At 36.2% G+C, this 23,184-nt stretch overlaps 3 protein-coding genes across 4 annotated transcripts; 2 read left to right on the top strand and 1 right to left on the bottom strand.

Annotated features, from left to right (window-relative positions):
- Positions 1–173: 173 nt before the first annotated feature.
- Positions 174–12,401, top strand: LOC109853239. The gene is made up of 24 exons (XM_020425131.1): positions 174–246; positions 650–780; positions 906–1,062; positions 1,187–1,296; positions 1,453–1,621; positions 1,794–1,909; positions 1,998–2,129; positions 2,268–2,499; positions 2,615–2,772; positions 2,892–3,022; positions 3,134–3,288; positions 3,360–3,484; positions 3,622–3,799; positions 3,981–4,430; positions 4,512–4,742; positions 4,819–5,049; positions 5,166–5,325; positions 5,429–5,569; positions 5,675–5,820; positions 5,969–6,166; positions 6,313–6,519; positions 6,602–6,979; positions 8,714–8,716; positions 11,781–12,401. Exons 1-24 carry the CDS (start codon positions 189–191, stop codon positions 11,915–11,917), a joined length of 4,134 nt encoding a protein of 1,377 aa, XP_020280720.1. The 5' UTR covers positions 174–188; the 3' UTR covers positions 11,918–12,401.
- Positions 8,839–14,056, top strand: LOC109853238 (zinc finger protein 91-like). The gene is made up of 6 exons (XM_020425130.1): positions 8,839–9,577; positions 9,722–9,863; positions 10,143–10,298; positions 10,440–10,697; positions 10,974–11,143; positions 12,878–14,056. Exons 1-6 carry the CDS (start codon positions 9,353–9,355, stop codon positions 13,082–13,084), a joined length of 1,158 nt encoding a protein of 385 aa, XP_020280719.1. The 5' UTR covers positions 8,839–9,352; the 3' UTR covers positions 13,085–14,056.
- Positions 14,057–15,042: 986 nt separating this feature from the next.
- On the bottom strand, positions 15,043–22,876 carry LOC109853269 (inactive dipeptidyl peptidase 10). 2 transcript variants are annotated; one of them, XM_020425187.1, is made up of 16 exons: positions 22,591–22,876; positions 20,202–20,363; positions 19,905–20,054; positions 19,636–19,763; positions 19,277–19,488; positions 19,022–19,185; positions 18,816–18,919; positions 18,498–18,618; positions 17,952–18,187; positions 17,547–17,851; positions 17,281–17,450; positions 16,993–17,135; positions 16,585–16,779; positions 16,190–16,350; positions 15,880–16,091; positions 15,043–15,263 (listed from the first exon to the last, which is right to left on the bottom strand). In XM_020425187.1, exons 1-16 carry the CDS (start codon positions 22,621–22,623, stop codon positions 15,117–15,119), a joined length of 2,643 nt encoding a protein of 880 aa, XP_020280776.1. In that variant the 5' UTR covers positions 22,624–22,876; the 3' UTR covers positions 15,043–15,116. The 2 variants fall into 2 exon arrangements, with proteins under 2 accessions (XP_020280776.1, XP_020280777.1); XM_020425188.1 differs by lacking the exons at positions 19,905–20,054; positions 20,202–20,363.
- Positions 22,877–23,184: the final 308 nt, after the last annotated feature.

Here is a 23,184-nt window from a genome sequence, read left to right on the forward strand (position 1 = left end):
AGACTGATACGAGCTTTAATGCGTATGAAGTTGAATTATGTTCGACAAAAAATTGCGATCGCGTCCGACGATATGTGTGTGTACACAGGTATATATAATTTATTATAAAAAATACTACGAAAGTTTTTAAAGTAACACTAGCTGAGAAGTTGTAATTATGATATAATTATATGTCAGTTTGAATCAAGATGCGTGTCGTACAATGTTTTCCCATCATAATGTGGATTTCCAGTTTAATTGTTGCAGGTTTAATGTAACAAAAAATCGTACATAAATATTTTCCAAAATTAGATCAATCAGTAGAATCTTCTAAATTAGAAGATAAAACTTTAGTTTGTAATTGTTTTTACAACATTGTGCAGATTTAAAAAAAAAATTAAATATTTTTAAAAAAACTTTGAGGAATAATGTATACAAAAAAAACCTAAATTTTTTGTTAATTAAATAATCACGATGACTTGATTTTTTTTATATTCACTAATAACATAGGTTTTATATTTTTAAGAACGTTTTTTTTTTTAATATTGATCATTTAATTTATTTATTCTCAGTATTACAACAAATTATGTTTCTCCGTATTTATTGACGTTGCTTGATCTCTGTGCGTAAGTTAACAAAGTTTATTCATTGTTTTTTAATTATTTTCTAGAGCGCAATATGTCGAGAATTGATTTATCCAATTGCAAACTGTCTCAACTTGGGACCGAATACAGAGGTTTCATTTCGACAACTGCTGGTGGCTTTCGCTGCCAATTGTGGACTGCTCGACAATCACATAATGTTAGTTTAATAATAATTTACAAATGTTCTTGTTTATTTTTCGTAAACTATGATACAAAATATTTTTATTTGCGTATTTCTCCTTTATTGCATATTAAATTTCCAATTTTTTCGTTTGAAATTAGATTGACATAAATGACGGGAATTTCCCAGAAAAATCAATGAAACTGGCCAAAAATTATTGCAGAAATCCCACTAAAGATGTAAGAGGTCCTTGGTGCTATACGTTAGAATCTACGGTTATCGATGACGAATGCGACATTCCATTATGTAATTACGGAGGTAGACAGTTACAAGTCAGCAAATTGTTAACAATTTGCAAACAAATTGATTACAAATTTGAGAACAAAATATCAGTAACAGAGATCGGGGATCAAAAATGTTTTACAATTGTGTGTTCAATTAGATTGCGTAATAACGGGACCAGGAGCCGAATACGGTGGCAATCGTAGTTTTAGCGCTTCAAAGCGAAAGTGTAAATCTTGGAATAAGAGATACAAATTCGACAACACAAAAGTAAGAAACGCACATCTCTCGTTTTGTGTTATCGTATCAAAAAAAAAAAAACAATTTACGTATCTTGTGAAAATTAAATCTCGGCTACTTTATACATGTAAAAAGTTACTCCATGATTCTCTCTTTTGATTGTTTTTGCTTTCGTTTTGATTTTAGACCGTCAAATTCCGCGATAAACATTTTCCGGACGGGTCACGGATACAAGCGAGTAATTTCTGTAGAAATCCAAATGACGATTCCGGTGGCCCGTGGTGTTACGTCGAAGAAAAGAGTTACGAGCGAGTGGAGAAGGAATATTGCGACGTTTCATTTTGCGACGATAAAGGTTTGCATGTTCACAAGTAAACAAATGACAATATAATAAAACAATATTACTTTTAAATATTGCATATTGTAAACTGGAATCGACTATTGATTTTTTATTACAAAACTTATTTTTATCACGAGGCAACATTTTTGTTTTTTAATATCTGACTATGTGAGAGATGTTGTCTTAGACTGTTTACTTTATTCACAAAATACGTCAGCGTATGTTACGTTAACGGGATTAAGCGGCACAAATGGGAACATATCTTTTTGGATTAAACTCTGGAATCCTCTGGACGAACAAAATGTACATAAATAATTATACACGCACATCTAATATAGCGGTGTATTGTACGCGCGAGCAATAATAAACACTTGTGATCGCTTCTATTCAGGCGGAAGTGAGAATTTTATTAAGTTTGCTTCCAATTCCGTCTTCCGCTAAAATGATCGCTCAAGATTGGAAAGCTGGAGTGGAATTTTTGATTTCGAACAACGTCAGCGGTATGACGTATCCGATTGTTCATGTTAGTGCGTAGTTTTAAAGCTGAGAGAAAAATAAAAAAAAAACTATATTACACGCGTCTATCTAGAAAACATCTCGTTTCATAAAACGTGTCTGTTTGTATTTGTTTTTTATGGAACAAATCCATTGGGGTTTTTAGAATGAACTTTTTGAAGATACGCCTGGAATATTGCTCAGTTCTAAATGGACTGGGTTTTGGATCACGTGGATTAACGGTTTCATATCTCTTGGGATTCACGGTGTGTCCAAGCCGTTAATTATGGAAAAATATAAAACGCAAGATGGCATTTCGAGTCTTTATCCCGACAGCTTTTTCTACTACGGCATCACGGGAACCGGTGTTTTATGGAGCACAGAACTGTGTCAAAAATGTAAAAAAAAACTATTCATACGCGCGTGAACTTTATTCGGTCTCTCGCGCAAAACTGTGAATTGTGTCACTTTATTACATTAAATTCTCTCACATTCCTCTCTTCGGAGTTTTAGATTGTGAGAGTCACATAAGTTTTGGAAACGAGATTTTGCACATTTGGCCGATGCAAACCGTTAACAATACGCAAGACGTTCGATTTTACGTTCGAGCTAGTCGCAATGTAATAATGCGATTCCATCAAAATCCCGGAACGTTATTTCCTTGTTTCACAGTGAGAGACTAAGTTAATTTTCAGACGATCATTCGATTCGAAAACTATAAATATTCAATACAAAAAAGGAGAAAGAAAAAGAGAGAGAAAGCTTGACGATAGATATATATTCTTTTTAGTTAGAAATTGCACGCGATGATATCACATCTTTGCTGTACGAAGAGACTGAAAAATCGGTGAAACAATATTTGAAAGAAGTCACGACTAAGAGAATGCTCGATTATTGGAATTGGAAAGAGTTCACGATCAGGTTAGTAGACGTGTGATGTGCCTAAAAAAAAAAAAAATTATTTATCAAAACTATTTCTTTCGAGATATTTCGTAAACAAATTTTTTATTTACGCGTGAGCAAAATTTACAGCATCTTTGGCACGCACTTGCGTTTGTTCTCGCAACGTGAATACGGGAGCGAAGAGATCTTACACGCAAATCACGATCGACTGATTACCGCGCGTTGGTTTAGCGTTGGAAGCGATCAAACAATAGCACACTGGACATTTTTTTGTCCACCCGATGGTAAGTTTTTTATAATAAAAGCTATGTAAGATGCGTGTTAACGTATAATATTTCTGTAATTTAAATTATAGAAGCAAATGTGATAGAGGATCCCCAACCACCAAACTGTATTCATAGTACTGCAGAATATCAATATCAAGGAACTCAGTGGACGAGTGCGGGAGAACTTCCGTGTGTGCCGTGGATAGCAGAAGAGGTTTCTTTTTATCTATCTCTCTTTCTCTCTCTCTCTCTCTCTCTCTCTCTCTCAACATCTTAAAAAGTCTAAAAGTTATTTTATTGTGTAATTTATATTTTTAAATATTGTCATCGTGTGTCATGTTTACTAATTAGATACCGCAAGATGAGAAGATAGTCGACAATTTTGTCGATAAATCTATAATTGAAGCTTTAAATCGATGTAGAAATCCAAGTCATGATCCTAACGGTCCTTATTGCTACGCGACTGCCGATCCGCACGTCACCAGCGTTGCAAAACAATCTTGTCCTGTGCGAATTTGCAGATCGTCAGGTATTTACGTTGATATTTTTATAATCGTTTACGTAAAATAATTTTACATTAACGTCAAATCAAGTACATCCACTCCGACTAATATCGAACATTTTTTGTCTTCTCTTCCTTTTGTTGAACGTTTGAGTCTTTTGATTTTTTTTCTATTTACTTCCTATTGTTGCGTTTTTTGTTTTAATAGAATGCCGAATGGCAGGGACAGCTAACGACTACATCGGCACCTTGTCGGTCACTCGTTCGGGTCGGACCTGCAGAAAATGGCTGAGTGACGGTCTAAAGAAAATGCAAGAGCGAAATACGTCGGAATCGGAAATAAAATTCTCCTCTAGACTTCCCAAACGGATGACTCGCGTCGTCCAGTCTCGCTGGAAAAGTTCTTCGACGGAACGCGATATTTTATTCGAATCGTTTTCGAATTTGCCATCGCCGTCAAGATCCATTCGCAAACTTATCGGTAGCAACATCGTTGATCCGGCGTATCTGAATTCCAGTCTTTATCCCGAACGCAGTGTGCAAAATGCCAGCAATTATTGCAGAAATCCCTCGCGCAATATCGCCGGTACGTGGTGCTACACGACGGATCCGCAGGTGCCGCAGGATCTTTGCGACGTAAGGGATTGCGAGAGGCCAGGTGAGAACAATTGTGTGTGCGTGCGCGCGCGCGCGCAAATCGATCATTTGTCATTTTGATAAAATTTAAAATTTATTGCAGAGGAATGTACATTTTTCGTAAAGGGATACGGTATCGGACGACGTTTGTACGTTTTACCGGAATATCGTTCGGAGGGTTTGCATTTTTCATTGAAAGCATGGGAACCGGATCAGCCGGACTCTATAACGTTCGTGTTCACCGCCGATGACGGATTCAGATCTCGATACATTCTTAAACTCGGAGCGTTAGACAACGAGAAAGTACTTCTCTATTATCAATCGGAAACGAATGGTACGTGTCGATGATGCGTGTCGTCACTCGACTCGTGTGTTTTATTTTTAATCGTTTGATTTTTCTATCTTCTCAGACATAATTTTAGTAAAGAAAAAAACACTGCCGCATTTGTTGTACCTCGGCAAATGGAGCAGTTTTGTAATTCGCTTGCCGCGAGGCCGCGTTCTCGTTTATTACGAAGGAGCGTCAAATCCGTTGTTCGAATGGGAACATCCCGAACCGGCCAAAGCCTTCTTGCCGGTTTACTATTATTACAACAGCGAAAAAGGACACGCGATAGGAGTGGCTTTCGATTGCGCTTCAAGTATTATAAATTTGCTACTCCAAACCAATATTTGCGGAATTTTCCTTTGTCACGTCAATTGTTTGTTTTCTTCCGCTCTCCTTTTTTGTGACATTTGCGTTCCGTCATATGTACAGGATGTCATATAGAGAACACGCAAACCGATCGCTACACCAGAATATTGCCGTTGTCTACGTGGTCGAAACAAGAAACAGTCAAACCCGACAAATTAACGCTGATGATACGCGCCAAGGGTGTTGTTCTAATACCGTTACTTCTGCTGCCCGCAACCCCGGGGTAACAAAACAAAAAAGTTTTGCTTTCCAAAACGTGACTTAAACACTTAACGTTTATCGACGTTATTCGACTTGTAACGTGTTGTGTAATGTGCACTCGGCAGGTTTTACGTACTCACACTCGGCGAGCGCGGTCAGTGGATCTATTTTCTGAAAAACACGTATCCCAACGTAAAAGTTTATCACAAACAAAAAGCACGCAAGCCCATATTCTTCACCGAGTCCTGGACGAATATCACCATAAGGTAATCCAACGCGTTTTGACATTTCACGCCTATCGTTCCAATTGTTCACAATTAACGCACTCGCACTTGTCATTCTGTATCCTTTGTTTTGTTTGCGACGAAAAGATGGTCCGAAAATACAATTCAATTATTCTGCAATGAAACAAACGTGTTCTATTACGTGCATCGACAACCGCTCGTTTTTTATTTCTTTTCGCTCGCCGTGGACCCCGGAAGCTGGGCAACCTGGAGCGCTAATTGCGTGCCATCAGGTAAAAACTCTCCGAGTAAATGTAAAAAAAGAAAGTATATACTTTCCAATGACATTAAAAATATTACATTTTTTTTTAAGTAATATTTTTGTATCGCTTATTTACACTTTGCATCACATTTGCGTTGTTTATTTGACAACGCGCCCAGACATAGACGGTCCCCCTTTGGACGGCGGATGGTCAGAATGGGGTCCTTGGACATGCAGCGCCAGTTGCAACGGTGGTGTAGGAACCAGGAAACGACAATGCAATTCACCGGAACCTAACGTGAGGGGTGAACCTTGTACAGGACCCGGTAGCGTGACGGGTCGTTGCAACACGATTCCTTGTGGTGATATAACCAGTGGTAAGTAAAATACCGATAATTTACATATCGAACATAAAATGAGATAAAGTTCCCACAGTTTTCTACCAATTTAACATCACATTGTACATTTTTTTCATTTGTTCGTTCGTTTTGTTTTACATTTTATTCTCATGTTTTACACACAGATACTATAACTTTAATTAAAAGAGAAATTGGACAAAATTACACTGCTCTTACTGTAAACGAGCACGAGTCGATATCGCTCTTTTCAAATCTGAATATTGTGAATTCCATCAAAGCTGAGTCGCCTGAGTTGGAGATACAATGGTCTCATAATGGAATATTTCTTCAGGAAGAACAGCTCAGATTAGAGATAAGAGATTATAAAATCAGTATGTTAATATTATATAAAATAAGTATATATTGATTTTTACACAAAAAAGAGAAAGAGATAAGATTGTTAATGTTTTTCAGTAATAAGTAGAGCAATATTAAACGACTCGGGTGTGTACACACTTACTGTGCATCGAACAGACGGAACGTATATGATAATTGGAGTGCTGACATTGGCGGTAATTCCAGCGACGGAAAATGTTGTAATTCGCGAAACTCTTTCCATGCACGTAATATGCCATTGCGCCATACTCGGCTACGTATATTCGGATCTGAAAATTTACTGGACGATCGACAGCAAGCTGTGGAAAGATTATAGCTTTACTTTACCCATAGCCGCAAATGTCGATCACGTTCCAGCTGTAAATAAATCTCACGCTGGCGTGTGGAAATGCATCGTTGAACAAACTGATCTGAATTTTAAATGGACAACGAATATAATATCTGTCAAAGGTAAATGTGTGTGCATATGTACGTGTGAAAATTCTGATGACAAAAATGACGAGAAAGTTGTAGAGCAGTTTTTTTTTTTTAATTAATATAAGCGATAAAAAAAGTCACAAATCGCAGACTTGAAATTTATGATTTTTAAATGTGTTTATGTTTGTGTGCGATTTAACGTCTCATCTCTCAAAGTTCTCGAGCCTCCAAACTGGCGTACTCACTTAATGGAGGATAAATTAACACGACCAATTTTTGGATGGATGCCAAGCGAAGAATTCGTTGCTTATTCAGCGTTGGCTGTGGTTTTGTTTTTGATCTGCTGCGTTATTGTAATTTCCGTACTTTATATCAGGTAAAACGTCACACATACAAAATGTTTCTTTGTTGCGGTACGTATAACTCTTAACATGTGTTTTATATCTGCCGCGTAAGGTTTCGAGAAGGCTTAAAAGTTAATGTAATTAAGAAAAATGAGAAGACACGCGGCAAGAAATCTGCAACGGAAAAGCAGCCAAATACAATATCACTGATATCGCAACACACAGAAAATAAAAACGCTTAATCCTAAAGTAAACAATTGCACGAGAGTTCGAGATAAAATCATATTATAACACCGGCTATGAGATGAGATTAAATCAACGTTTGCAACTTGATAGATAATTTTGATAAACCGAATGTGATCATAAGCATTTTGTTGATGTGAGTAAATGTTTATTAGTTTTTAAAATATATTTAATTGTTAAATCATTACTTTATGTGAAGTTGAAATTGAAACGATGTAATAAAAAACTCCGAATCACGCCTTAAAGTTAAAACACTAGCAATAGCAAACTCGGGTGTCTTCTGAGAGCCCCGAAAACTGGAAGATTCGTTCTGTAGAGCAAAGAAATAAGAAAAAAAAAAAAAAAAAAAAAAAATTCGACGGGGAGAAAGGCTGCTTGGAGTGGGTTGGTAGAGAGGTAGCATAGGTAGCAAGCCCGAAGAAAAAGCAAGAAAAAAAATAGAGCAAAAGGGATGATGGAGGCTATTTGCTGGAAGTAGTAGAAAGGACGAGATATAAGAAGGAGGAAAGAAAGAGATGGAGTAAGAGAGAGAGACGGGGTAGAGGAGTGCGAAGAGAAGTAAAGGAAAGGAAAGGAAAGGAGATGCGATGTGTGTGGAAGCGCGGGAAAGACGGAAAGAGAAGATAAAGAGCGACAAGTGCGCGCTCACGTGGGTTTCTCTTTGAAGTGTTGTCGCGAGAGTTGGTGGAAGAAGAGGGGGAGAAGGAAGAGGAGTGGGAGAAGAAGAAGAAGAAGGAGAAGAAGAAGAAGAAGAAGAAGAAGAAGAAGGAAAAGAAAACGACAACAGCGAAGACGATGAGAAGGATGACCGGCCGGCTTCCTTGTGCCGGCTGAACGGACCGATACTTGCTTTACACTTGAGTTGCACTCATGCCAAATGCACGTAGTGGGGCGACACTGGCGTAGGGCTTTCTGTTGATACATCATCACAATTTCTTTCATGATTATTACATCCAGGTTTACATGTTCATGCGAAATCGCACATTTATATAAAGAACATTATGAAAGAAAAAGTAATTAATATTTTCGTACAACTCGGACTTTTCGGTACACGTGTATATTTGCGCCATGGATTTTTTGCATCTCGTTCGCGGTCGAGAGATATACGTATATTGTTTAGCAATAATGCATGTCAAGCACAAATCGTAGTTAGTGATCGTGGTAAACGAACGAGAAGCGGAGAAAGCCAGTCGAGGCCAGTTGAATATCCTAAGGCTACTCCTTGACTACGCCGATGAAAAAGGCCGGACTTGGTACGCTCACGATGAGTGGGAAAAGGTGGTTTTAGGAGGGGGAAGGGCTAACCATTCGGTAGCAAATGCTGGTAACCCGTCGCAAGGTCAAGATCAGTCGGTTAATCCTGTCCAGTCAGCCGAGGGCCTTGTACGATTCTGTCTTTCTACATTTCTTCTTGCTCTCCTATATCGTGTTAGTTTACGTCTGCGACGCGCGTAAAAACTTGTGAATTAACATACAATTAACTCGATCAACAAAGGTGTAAAGCAGCTATTTGCAAATTTCTCATCAAGCTCTGTTGCTTCCACAAAACATTCGCAATTCCTCAGCTCAGATGTCAATTTGTCTCGTTGTGTTGAAATTTATTTGCAATACTCTTCACACGTTACGCGCTATCTGAGACAGCTATCTGTGACGCTGTTCTCTTGTGTTTTGCCGAAACATAGTAGATGCATCTCAAAAGTTCTTTTATATATAGACCCGTATTTTGATATGCTTCAAGATTCATAGATGTATTTCTGAAACAAATTACTCGCATACGCGCTCCGATAAACAGTGAATTCTCTCAAAATATTGTTCGTTCTCTGTTATGGAAACTTGCGTTCTGATACCTAAAGAATTCTCTTTGGTCCTCACCAACGATCAGTCGTCCTACAAGAATTTTTTTGACAATGATTCGAGTACGTTGGTCACAGATGTGAGAATTTCGGTTTGGTCGAATGTATTCATCCCGTCGGGTACATTGATCTACCCGTTTCAAGGATCGATCAGATTCGACAAGATCGATCTTTATTCCCTCCTCGATGACAACGATGTAAGTATTACACGGGGAGGAGCATTTTTTCTCTCTATCTTTTACTCTTTTTTTTTTTTTTTTTTTGTAAAAGAAAATTGTATTTTTCTTTTTTGTTTCAAAACTTATACGATCGAAGTGATATCGGGTGTTTTTTTTTTTTAGATCAGACGCGAATACGGTTGTTACGACGAGGTCTTTTTTTCCAACTACAATCTGAATAAACGTCAGTGTAATTGGATTAGATTCCTTCGCATCGTTCAGTCGTACAACGAACAAGTCAATTTGATCGGTACAAAAGTAAAAGGTAAGTTTATTTTATGACTCAACTAATAATAATTGATGGTTTCTCGCTTTCTACGCTTTTTTTTTAATATAGTATACGTGGTACACACACATTACAACATTACAAATTTATACTTAAAAGTGAAAAAAACATAATATATATATAGTATATAATAATATATTATAATATATATAACATACATATGTGTGTGTTTTACATATAAAATATTTTGTTCTTTTACGAATTTTAATATTTTATATATAAAATGTTTGGAGTTTTTAAATTTCTTTCTCAATATAGGCGAACCTATATTTGAAGTGATAAAGAATGTTCAACCAGACACTGAACTGGTGGCTTGGTTCCTGCCAGCGACACAGCAGGATATCGTTATCATCTCGCACGATGTGTGTTCCAGATCAGCTATCTACAGGTGCACGATCGACTCTATCTTGGATGGTAAGTGCGCGCGCGCGCGCGTGTGTGAAAGAAAGAGAGAGAGAGAGAGAGAGAGAGAGAGACATATAATATAAACTTATTTAGTGACAGACTGAAATCGATTTATGCGAAATTTCCTATAAAATCACGTTTCTTTCATAGAATCTCCCTTGGATTTATCGATGACGTTACTGGCTCATCATTCTCTCCCTTCGTTATCTCACTCTTATTACGAAGTAGACGAATACGAATCGACGTCTGAGGAATCTTCTTCGTCGATGTTGTCACTGGCCAGCGATCACCTCGATTGCAGTATCCTGACGATCAAGCGCGGAGAAAGGGTTTTATTACCTTGCGAAGTCTGTGGCAAATCCTTCGATCGGCCGTCCCTTTTGAAACGACACATGAGAACGCACACAGGTACATTTAAGAAAAGTTTACATTTTGAGGCTTTCAAAAAAATTCTCGTTTATTTTTTTTAATAAGCACAAATTTAGTAAAAGAAAGGAAAGGGAGGGAAAAAGTTAAGGGGGTGAAAAGAGAAAATAGAGGAAGAGAGAGAGAGAGAGAGAAGAGAGTGAGAAAAGGAGTAGAGAGGGAGGGAAATGTGCGCCATTATTTACCGTATAAATCGCGAAGTGGAAATTATACAACGAAGAGCTAACGCAGTAATTCAAGTATGGTATTAAATCGAAGGGGAAAAACCGCATGTATGTATGGTGTGCAACAAGGGTTTCTCAACTTCAAGCTCGTTGAACACGCATAAGCGCATTCACAGCGGCGAAAAACCTCATCAATGTCTTGTCTGCGGTAAGAAATTCACAGCCTCATCGAATCTCTACTATCATCGGATGACTCACATCAAGGTGAGTATTTGTTACGTATTTTTTTTCACACTTACCACTTGTGTTGCTTAAATTTTTGCCAGGATATACATATATATATATATATATATATATATATATATATATGTATATATATATAATACGTGTTTTATCTATCACAGAAGTATACGCACACATATTACACTCTTTCAAGTTTTTTCCTCTCTTGTTCTCTCTCACCGAATCTGAATGTAAAATTCCACGAACGAATATATATTTTGCCCATAAATCTAACTAAAAATTTGAGCTATAAATATTATTGTACATTGGTTGGAAATAACTCTGACATGTGTCCGTCTATAAAACAAAAATAACGAGAATAAAAGAAATAATACATATCAATAAAAACATATCTTTTGTTGATGTATTGTCAATATATTTCAATAGTTTGGATATGTTTACTCAAAACTATTTCTACGTGGATATTTCTACATACAGTGTCAAGCGTTTTCGTGTTTTTGCCTCTCATATTCCGTGTAAGCATGGTAGAACTGGAATATCCAATAAAAAAAAAAAAGAAAAAACTGAACGATGATCGTAGAAGATCGAAGGAAGAGAAGGGGAAAGATAAAGATGCGCGTTCACACACACACACACACACACGTACAAAGAGAAAGAGAGAGAGAAAGAGCGCGCGCGCGAGAGAGAGAGAGAGAGAGGGAGGGAGGAGAGTGCAAAAGTTTTATTTATCGCAGCGGAAACCGTATGAGATTCTCTAATTCTACCCGAAGTAATGATATCTCGGGAGCCATATAGGTTGGTCTGCCATCAGCTACTGTAATTGGCCCATTACTTGCTACCGTATGGAATGCAATCCAATTAGAAAGACAGAGAACATACCCGGAGGCACTTCGTCACGTTACTCACTCTTCTATATCCTTCCCTGTGTTGCTGCTGCACATATCCTGCACTCGTTCTGCGACTCCTTCTTTCTCGTCTTCTCCCTCTTCTCCGCCGCTGCTCTCTCCGCATATGTCGTTTTGCTTTGATTTTCGCTTTCCGCCTTACACTGTCTTCGTTCTTTTTTCTTCTCCCATTTTTGTTCTTCTTCTTTCATAAAAAAATCGTTCTGAATTTCGTTTTTCTGTCGATCTTGTAAAATTGATTTGGCAAGACAGTGCGCCGAAAAAAAAAAAATTGATGGCGCAATGATGATTAATAATCACATGGTAACTGTATGTAATTAAAGTAAAAAGAAAGTGAATTTGGTATAACAATCTAAAAATTAAAAAATATGTGTGCGGATTCCAATTTATAAAATTATATCTTAATAAAATATATACGTGTATATATATATATATATATATAGCAAGAATTCACACACATAATCGCGTCACGTAGTTATCGGCGCGGATGCAGTCAAGATTATTACGCAAGTAAACAAAAAGTACAGTAAAATTCTTCCCTTGTTCGAAAAATACAATAAAAAATAAAGTACACATAGTAAATAAATATATAAATACACAATATATGTTTATTTGTATATAAATATATTGTATTGAAAATTTTTTTTTTTTTTTAAACACACAAAATAATACATTTCAATATAACTAATGTACTGATAACTATGTATGTCGGTATATATATTGTGTATTATATTGAGAGAAAGATAGAGATTTATTAGATTTGTTAATAGAATATTTACTTAAAACGCGCGTCACCATCAAGATCGTTGCTTTTACGTCTACTAAAAAAAATTTTTCGTTATATTTCTAGGAAAAACCACACAAATGTTCGCAATGTTCGAAGTCATTCCCAACACCGGGCGACTTAAAAAGCCACATGTACGTGCATAATGGATTGTGGCCGTTTAGATGTCACATTTGTAGCCGTGGTTTCAGCAAACCTACCAACTTGAAAAATCACATGCTGCTCCATCTGAGCAGATGTTCTAATAAAAAATATATCAAATCTAGATTTTAATTCAAACCAAATATCGATAGAGCTTATAGAAGATAGACGAGAAAACAGTTCGATTATTGTTAGATACATGTACTACCTATGTATGCGTGCTATGTTTTGGACATTTGATTTGAAAGAAAAAGGTAACTATATATATATATATGTATGTGTATAGATACCATTGTGTTTTATGTTACAATTTAGTTCAAATTTTGTTGCGCGTGTACACACAATTATACTTTTAGTATAATTATTATTCGTGACATATCTTTGTGTACACGCGAATGATATATTATTTTTAAAATTCATATAAATATTAACATTATTAGAATTCTTTAAATAACAATTTGCGTGCGAGCTTATTATAAATTATAATTTAGATAACGCTTCTTTGTGATCGAATCGAAGAACGAATTTTGACATTTGTCGTAAAGTAAAAACAAGTTAAAAAAAAAAAAAAACAAAACATGACTGAGTGCCATTTGTTTTTTGTAACAAGGCGCATTGTGTTACTACATATATATACATATACATATTACACAAGTTCTGCTTTTTATCTAAGAAAAATGATGATTGCTCAATTTTCCAAAGTATTATTTGTCTTTGTTTGACGATATATATATATATATATTATTATTATTATTAATATTATTATTATTTAAAGTTAATTGAGTAAAACTCGAGAGAAAACAACAGCACCGTATACACACGTAAAAGTTCTTCGTAAAATGAAGAGCGTCAGTTGCCATTTTTTCTTCTTAATAATAAGATGTGTATTTGTCAAGTATCACGTGTTTTTCAGGAATGTATAATATGTGTGTGCGTGTGTGCGCATGTGTGTATGTATGCACGCGCGCGTGCAGTAAGATTGTCATAGTAGTTTAACCTTTCCTCATGGAAAGTGAGGCAACAATTTCCATTGTATCGATCTTAATTTAGTATTTAGGTACACATCGGCGATTTCTAAAAAATAAATATCAGCTGTACACCTTTCATAGACTATTTATTTGATTAGACGATTAATGCATGTCTTTCTTTTTTAACTCTTTCGCTACGAAAGATAACTATAGTCACCCGTTGTGTTGAGCGCCCACCGTGTACGAAGGATGATTATAGTCACCAGCAGATATATATATATTATATATATTGTTCGCATATATATAGTGATTTTGTACAATGATTTTACGGGGATTTAGAATCGACTGTGTGTGTTGACTTTATTTAAGATAAACTTGTGTCAATTTCTTATATTAACTAATTTTGTACGACAATAAGTGATGTCTCGCAAAAGATGCACGCAAATTTATTGCTGTAGCGAAGGAGTTAACACTGTGGTGAATAACGCACTGTGAATCGTGTTCGAGACGGATTATTTTCGCGTAATATATATATATTTATATTATTACATATATACATATATATATATATATATATACAAGGTGTCCCAGAATTGCCGTACAATCTCTCGTAGGCAGGTAGAAGGAATAAAACTGAGTCGAAAAGTCCTGAACCATTTTTTTCTATTATTTATAATAAAGGAGTAAATTATTGAGTAAATCAGGCCAATCAGCGCCGACATTTAGCCAGGCACACGTCAGTGAGCCACGCGCCTGGTGTGTGTGAGCACTCCGCGCAGTTCACTGACGTGCGCCTGGCTAAAGGTCGGTGCTGATTGGCCTGATTTACTCAATAATTACTCCTTTATTATAAATAATAGAAAAAAATGGTTCAGGACTTTTCGACTCAGTTTTATTCCTTCTACCTGCCTACGAGAGATTGTACGGCAATTCTGGGACACCCTGTATATATATATATATATATATATATATATACACATATACATATATATATGTATAACTTCTCCTATAACTTTACAATTTCGAAAGTATAAAACGGTGGGCCACGCGTGTCTTCTCTAAACGGTATCTAGTAAACAGAACACAATTTGGAGATGTGTTTAGATATTTTAATAAATTTTCTTTTTTTTTTTTTTTTTAACTTTGTGAGAATATTTTTATACGATATTTATCCTTAAATCTGTTTGCACACTGCATTAAACTTCACCGGAGCCGCCACTGCCAAGTCCGGGCTTCAGATCAACAGGTACTTGTTTTTGAAAACAGTCGTCCAAGAACTGCGCCATCGAGAGGTAAAGATGTCCTTTAACGCCCGCTAAGGAATGACTTACGTCTGGATAAACCTGTGAATAAATCAAGTATATTCTTTCGAGATAAATCAAGCTTCTTCTTAAGGCTGTTGGGTACTCGCTCACTTCAGTAGGCTAACTGACAGTAACTCGGCCCGCTAGGATGTCCTTTCCTAGCGTCCCGATTCATTGTTCCCCCTCTTAATTCTCGTAGCGGTCGGACGCCAGAAGAATGGGGAAACAATGAATCGTGACGTTCGGAAAGAATTCAAAAAGCGAGAAATCATAGAGGAGAAGATGGCAATATGAATTCTCACTTAAATTTTGTATACATAACTTCGTAAATAACCAATTACCAAGGCTTTCTTTATAACCATTATTTTAAACTAAAAATTGAATTTGATTTTGTCTTGTAACTTATGTACATAGAAATAAACTATAATCTGCCACCGCCGATGTTCAAAAGCACAAATTGTGTAGTGAGTATATATTCAGGAGTTTTAGAATACTAAAAAAAAAAAATAAAAAATATTTTTAAAGAAATAAAATTAAAATAATGCAAAATATAAAAACAAACATTGTAAAGTATAATAACGTTATAAAATGTGTGTATGTGCGTGCGTGTGTGTGTGCGTGTGCGCGCGTTGTTTTAAATTAAATATTAAATTACCTGCTGCTGAAAAAGTATGCCTCTCTTGACGAGATGGTTAGCAAGTGCCATGGATTGTTGGAACTGAACGTTGTCATCCGCAGTTCCATGCACCAAATAAAACATTTTATCACGTAGATGTTCGACTTTGTTGTAAACATTGGATTCATCGTAACCTTTGTAGTTGGATGACGCATTTGGCAATCCCATATATCTCTCGGCGTATGCAGAATCTACGTAATATTACGTAATTTGCATTGAATAATCAGAGAACAAACCCAGATAGATGTATTTCGAAAAAATAGTGATCCTGCAGCAATTTGCATAATACCGTAAAGTTTCCATGAGACGACAGGCGCAACGCTTATTCCGCATTGAAACACATCTTGGTCCGGATGAGCCAGAGCGAGAGCCGCAACGAAACCCCCGTAACTCCAACCCCAAATAGCAACTCTTCGTCTGTCCACAAAATGTAGCGAGTCCCGTAAGTATCTAAATAATTAAAATCGAATTAATGTGACTTTGTATTCTCAAGTTTTCTCAAAAAGAGAATTCAATGATATAAAGTCACTTGTTATTTGACACTTTGGAGAAATCACCAACTGTCACATAAATAATCTATGTTTTGTCACATAAATAATCTGGTATAAAAAAATACTAAAATAACTTCAGAAATATATCGCAGACAAGTTGAGAAGACAAATAGTTTTTTAATATTTTGCTTACTCCGTAACGTCAAGTTGATCGGCCACTTCTACGGTCCCTAGTCTATAATAAACCTCGTGGAGTAATTTATAGCCTTGCCCGCCGCTTCCTCTGCCATCGATCTGTGCGACAATAACGTTTTTCCGACTAGCTAAATACGTGTTCCAGTCCACTTTAAACGTCTCTGTGACTAATTGCGACCCGGGCGCACCGTATCTGCGAACAAAGTGTCGGATTAGATAGTCAAGTGCATCTCTTTAGCAGCTTGTAATATACATACATATATATATATATATATATATATATATATATTACGCGCGCACATTTTGCACAATTGTATAAAAACTTTCACTAGTCACTATGCGCGAACTACGACACAGAAAAACAAGCAGCGTAAGAACAAAAATAATATAAATATGACATGCTTACACTTGAACAATCAACGGATAACGTGTAATTTCGTCCTCTCTAAGCCCGGGTGGTAGATACAATCTCACCTGAGCGTTGTAACCGCCGCTTATTTGCACGGGGAATGTCTTTATTTGCGGAAGTGCAATGTTTGCCAATCTTTCCTGTAATCCAAGAAACAAAATAAAATTTACGCTATATTTTTCATATAACTTATCCACAAGACAGATTGAAATAATAGTAAATAATAATGAAATGATATGAAATAATAATTTTAAATTTTACAAATTATTTTTATCGAAAACTTACGCGCAGCAATGTGTTGTTTTGCAATAGGACGAGTAGTCGTGGCATAGGCATTTCCGTTTTGTACAGAGTCACAGTAGGTATACCAGGTCCAAGGCACTCAAGGATGAAGTAATCATGACCACCGGATGGAAAAATCGCATTGTGATATTGACAAGGTGGTTCAACATTCTCTATAAATAAAGTTTATATTGAAATCAAATAAAAGATTCAAATAAAATAATAGAAATTTCAAGTAGAAAAAATTGATCTTTTCCCGCAACACGTGCCTCTATTCTTGTTTTTTGATTTGTCCTTTTTATCTTTTGTTTGTTTTTCATCGCGATGTTCCTTGTGATCGATATTATCCATCGGACTTTCGTAATGATCGTGCCATTCGTTTCGGTTGATCATACTATTCTTCGAAGAACCACCGACCCCCCGATGCTCGTCCGTCATCGCAATAGCGGCCGAAGTGAGAGGACACGTGAGACACACAGCCGGATACAATGACGAGCCCATGTTAGGAAGAATAGAACTAACTCGATAGAGATGTCTCTGGCCCGGTCTCATGGATGGAATGCCAATAAAATATCTGATAAGAATAAAAATTGCTTAACAATATTGAATTTTCTTCCAACAACTGTGATCAGTAAAATTACTACGAGAAAAAAAAAAACATTTTATCGGGTTACATCGTGTTATTTCTTTGGTCCCACGCTAAAATCTTGACGACCTCGAACTTCCCATGCGTCAAAGGCACTATTTGTTTTCGAGTCACATTAGCCCAAATTATGTGCTTGTAATATCCCGCCGGTCCCTCTTTCACAGGACTTATCGCGATGTAACTGCTGCCATTCGCTGAAAACAAAGGAGGCTCCGGAGGAGTATCCACCCATCCGTTGCCATCGCCCGTTATTCTTTGTATCTCCTGAAATAATTCGCATCTTTGTGTTTTTTCTTCTCATCTCGCGGATATTTATAGAATTAGATCGAAACGAAGATTGCAAAAAAAAAAAAAATCAAATTGAACGCTACGGAAGCAGTCGCTTTGATGTGTTCTAAAGAAAATTAAAAAAAACCATCATATACGTGTAACGATTGTTTCTATAAATTTTGTTAGACGAAGTGTTTGATATTGTGTGTGTGTGAATATACAAACACTAATAATGGATATAGCTCGCATATTTAGTGTACATTCGAGATTGGATGGGAGAAAAAGATACATGGCGCGCACAAACCTGACAGTGCCACAGTGGACTCTTACAGATGGTCACCACCGAGAAATTCTGAAGGCGTGGCAACCACGTTATGCAGACTTCTGTCAGAGATATCCAGGAAACGGTTGAAAAATAATGATCTCTGATAGAAACAATAAATTCGAATGAAAGATTCGCTTTATAAATCAAGGAAGTTTTATTAAAATGTACTAAAGTCGCATGAGACAGAGAGAGAAAGAGAGAGAGAGAGAGAGAGAGAGAGAGAGAGAGAGAGAGAGAGAAAATAAATTTATTCTAAAAGTTGGATGAAAATAAATGCTGAAGAGAAAATAAACTTACACACGTTCGATGATAGGAGGTGGTTTTACCATCTTCGTGCGAATATTTTTAGGATCAACTAGGTCAGCAACATATAGTCCTACCGAAGGATTCGACGTTCCTGGCTAGAAAATAAAGTGACGCTAAAATAATATTCTCTTTTTTTTTTTTTTTTTTAGAAAATGCCAATACACAAAATTTGGATCAACTACTAATTTCTTCGATACCTTAGGATAGCGTAAAGATCGAATATCAGTGTATAACGCTCTGGTTCCTTCCCCGAACCATGGGATGTGCATCTGTTCTACGAGAGAATCATTGAACGAAGCGTAAAGCATCATTTTACCATCCGGTGACATCCAGATCGCTTCTCCACTGTGCAATATCTCCTCTGTTTATAAATAAATATATATATATATACACACACACATATGTATACACGCTAGACAGAAGAGTTAACATTAACATATAAAATCTCTTACCTTCGTAGAGCCAATCCGGCACCCCGTTGTACAATATGCCCGGTATCGCCGTGTTTGTTACTTGATATGCGGTGTTACTCGTAGGACTCGTCATGTAGTAAATATCGTAATCATGCACCATAACGATTCCAGGTTTATGTGGTGTCCATTGAGCAAGTAAAAGATACGGATGATCGTTTTTTTCTGGATAAGGAGTTAACGCTACGCACTCTCTGTAAAATCGTCGTCAAGAATACACAAACAACTCGATTCAGATCTTATAACGTGCAATCAGTTTTTTTTTTAATTTTTCAATAAATAAGAGATTATTTTTATAATCATGACGTTTTTTTTTTGATATATATAAATATTATTCTAACCGTGATTCCACGTTGTAAACCACGTATTGCGCCAGATACGAGTAACGAAATAGCTTCTTCACGTTTTGAGCAAGAAGCAAATATTTGTGATCCGGCGACAGGGAGAACTTCGCTGGGTTTAATCGTCTCTGCGTGTGAAAAAAAAAAAAGAAACAGACGGATAAAAAGTTAGAATATTTTTAACGCGCGTTTTTTTCTACGCGATAAGAAAAATAGCACGATCGAACGTAGTACAATTTTTGGCGTTATTATGTTGGATAAACACGTACAAATGTTTCATTCGGCATTAAACTATGCGACACATTCACATCCGAAGCATTCAACAAAGAGATACCGCCCCAATAGTCCCGATAGCATATGTGGCGATCGCTCACCCACGATCCGTTAAATAACAAGGGAGACAATTCGCCTGACAGCACCTAAAGATGGATAATAAAAAATTTCAAATCAATATCTCTGTACACACACACACGCACAATTTTTTGATATGCTATTCGATAGGTAGAAAAATTGCCTTCTTTTTTTTGTTTTACGACGTTTTATTTTATCTCGATTACACCACTCACCTCGGCGAGATGCAATCGTGTTCCTCGCACTCTAGGGCCGTCATCGGGAGGAGTGAGCAAGGCGACTGATGTGACAATAAGAGCTAAGACCGCGACGATCACGAGCAATGCTATTAAGATCCCACGCCAATTCCTTTGATTTGGATTGGCTGAAACTAGCTCCTATCGCGCAAAAATCTTTACTAACACTAAAAATAAATCTACTAAAGTATGTGCGTATACACGTACGTATAATACAGTCCAACTTCGCTAAAGAGTGAAATCATCGAGAACGAAATGTGCAAAATTGCGGTATTGTGAAATTTTCCTTTCGCACTTTGATAATTCAACGCGCGTATACATGCGACCGTATAGCGAATGTATATATATATGTATATATGTATATACGCGATGCTGATGGGGTATAATGTCAGCACGTGAGAGGAGACAAATAAACTTCGCTGAAAAAAATTCTTTCGCTCAACTTCAGCATTAACTTCGCCTTTAGTCAAGTTGGACTATAAATATAAAGATGTTATATTTATTAAATAACGTTTGCTTGTTCCTCGTATATTTTCACACAATTTTCGGTATATTTGTTAATTACTTGGACTGGGGAGAGACGATCGAAAGAAATAATAAACAAACAATCGAAACGTTCTGCGATTGAAAGAGAGTCTTTTTAAAAAGAGTCTGATGTTTACGAACACACCGGCGATGTGCGTTCTCTGCTGCGATGTGTTTTTTAGATTTTACACTTTTCAATTTCCCCACGCCCGAAATAGAATACATTAAGAAACATAAATAAACACCGTTTTCTCCGCCGTTATATGTAGAGTCAAATCTTTTGAGAACAGAGTCCGTCAATTATAATGTGACTCCGCGTAAGACAAGTTTTGATTCTTCAACGAAACCACAGATATCGAATACGGTGGTTAGTTAGTAGTACAAGTCGTCGCATAGCGCGGCGAGCTTTTTCTGTGTGTGGCATATACTATTTCAGAGGTGGACTTTTTTTTCTCGAAGGGAAGGTGACACGCGAGAGAAATGTCGAATTATCAATAAAACATTTCTCACGTAAGGGGAAAATCCCACGTTCTAAACGACCCTTATTCATTCATACATATCTATCGTACGCACGTGTTTTCGACATTTGTTACTTGCAAAAAATAGTTTGAAAGTCAAATCGCGATTTTAATATTACGTGTTGAAAAGATTACAATTCATTATACACACAAGCATGCGAGTTTCGCGATAAAGGTAGCTTGTTATAGTTATTATAGCTAGAAAATCGATAGAGAGAGAGAGAGAGAGAGAGAGAGAGAGAAAGAGAGAGAAACGACGTTCCGTACGTCAACGATTTGCATCCATGTATGTTATTAAAAAAAAAGAATTAAAACCAAATAATTTCAACAAAGAAGTATTAAATATTCTCTATATCGCACAGTATCTTACATTTTAACTTGAAATTATATATTATATATCTGTATTACATATGTAAAAATTATTCAGTAGCAATTGAATAAAAGTTTTATTACTGCATATAATGCGCTCATCTCACATTATACTGTATAATATATTTTTTTAATAATTATTCATTTATTATTTATCGCGCAGTCTATTCTTTTATTTTAGAAAACACAGCTGCTGTGTTGTCTTCAATAATTCATATTACTCCCACAAAGGCAAAACTTCTCAAAAATGTATAACCCGTTTCACGATGTACATATATAATAGCGGCAACACGTATATTATACATAAACCAACCCCCAAAAGAAAGCTACTTTTATTTATATATTTATAACTTGTATTTATATATTTACGTGTATGTATGTATATATGTATGTATATTTTGTTTGCTATTGTACATATATATATTTAATAGCGCAAACAAGACAATTATTTTGTTTCGTATTGATTTTCGAATCTTAAATCTTATTTATTTTTAACTGACAACGCGAAAGTTAAATTCTTATTTATTTTATTGTTGCATATTCATTCAATTTTGTTAGGTAACTAACATTCATATGTTTAATTTATATGTACATAATTACATTTATATATATATATATATATATATCAATCTCTAGAGTGATATATTCAAGAATTCAAATCATTAACATACAACATTTTTTTTTTACATGAGAAATGAATAAAACGAGAATTGCACAAGTGATTTCTTCCATAAAATATTCCCCCCAAAAATTGTGTGTGTGTGTATTTCAGACATTTTCTGTGAAAAAAAGAACATTTTTGTAAAAAAATGTTTCTTTTCTTTCTTAATTGGTAAAACTTTGAAATATCACAGATGCAATGCACACATACAAGCGCATATAAACACACATACACATATACACACACGTGCATAGGCACAGCGATAAAAAAAAAAAAAAAAAGCGATTCAAGTTACCTCGTCGTCGTAAATGTTTTCGTGATCTGCCATCGGTGGAGCAGCAAATCGAACGCTCCGTGGTTTCCTCTCAACTTGAGTAATTGCGAAATGACACAGTCCTTTGCGCTTATCCCATTCGATGCTGTTGATCAATTCCCCCAATTACATTTTATTTATGCCCGTTGTAACACTAATTCTATCTCGAGAAGATTTTCTCCTCCCCAATAAGTCGGGAATGACCGAGTTGCGTTGTGTGTGTGTGTGTGAATTTTTGGTACTGACAGATAATTCGTTCCAAGAGAGAGAATAAGTAGATGTTGCAGGCGCAGAGTCTGCGCAGTCGATACCAAGAGGAGGCTGCGCTATGTCGAGAGGGAGAAGGAGAGAACGAGAGAGAAGAGAGAAGTAGAGAGAGATGGGAAATGGAAAGAGAGCAGCAGGTGAAGAAGGGAAAAAAAGAGGGATGCAAGAGAATGCGATAAGAGAGAACGTTGCAGAAAAGAAAAGATGAGGATGTACGTGAAGATGTGTATTGTGTCAATATATATATATATATATATGTGTACACATATATATGTGTTCATGATAAGAGCATATTTATGGTACACTTTT

Source organism: Pseudomyrmex gracilis, unplaced genomic scaffold, assembly GCF_002006095.1.
Source record: "Pseudomyrmex gracilis isolate BER0280 unplaced genomic scaffold, ASM200609v1 scaffold_45, whole genome shotgun sequence".
NCBI classification, from domain to species: domain Eukaryota; kingdom Metazoa; phylum Arthropoda; class Insecta; order Hymenoptera; family Formicidae; genus Pseudomyrmex; species Pseudomyrmex gracilis.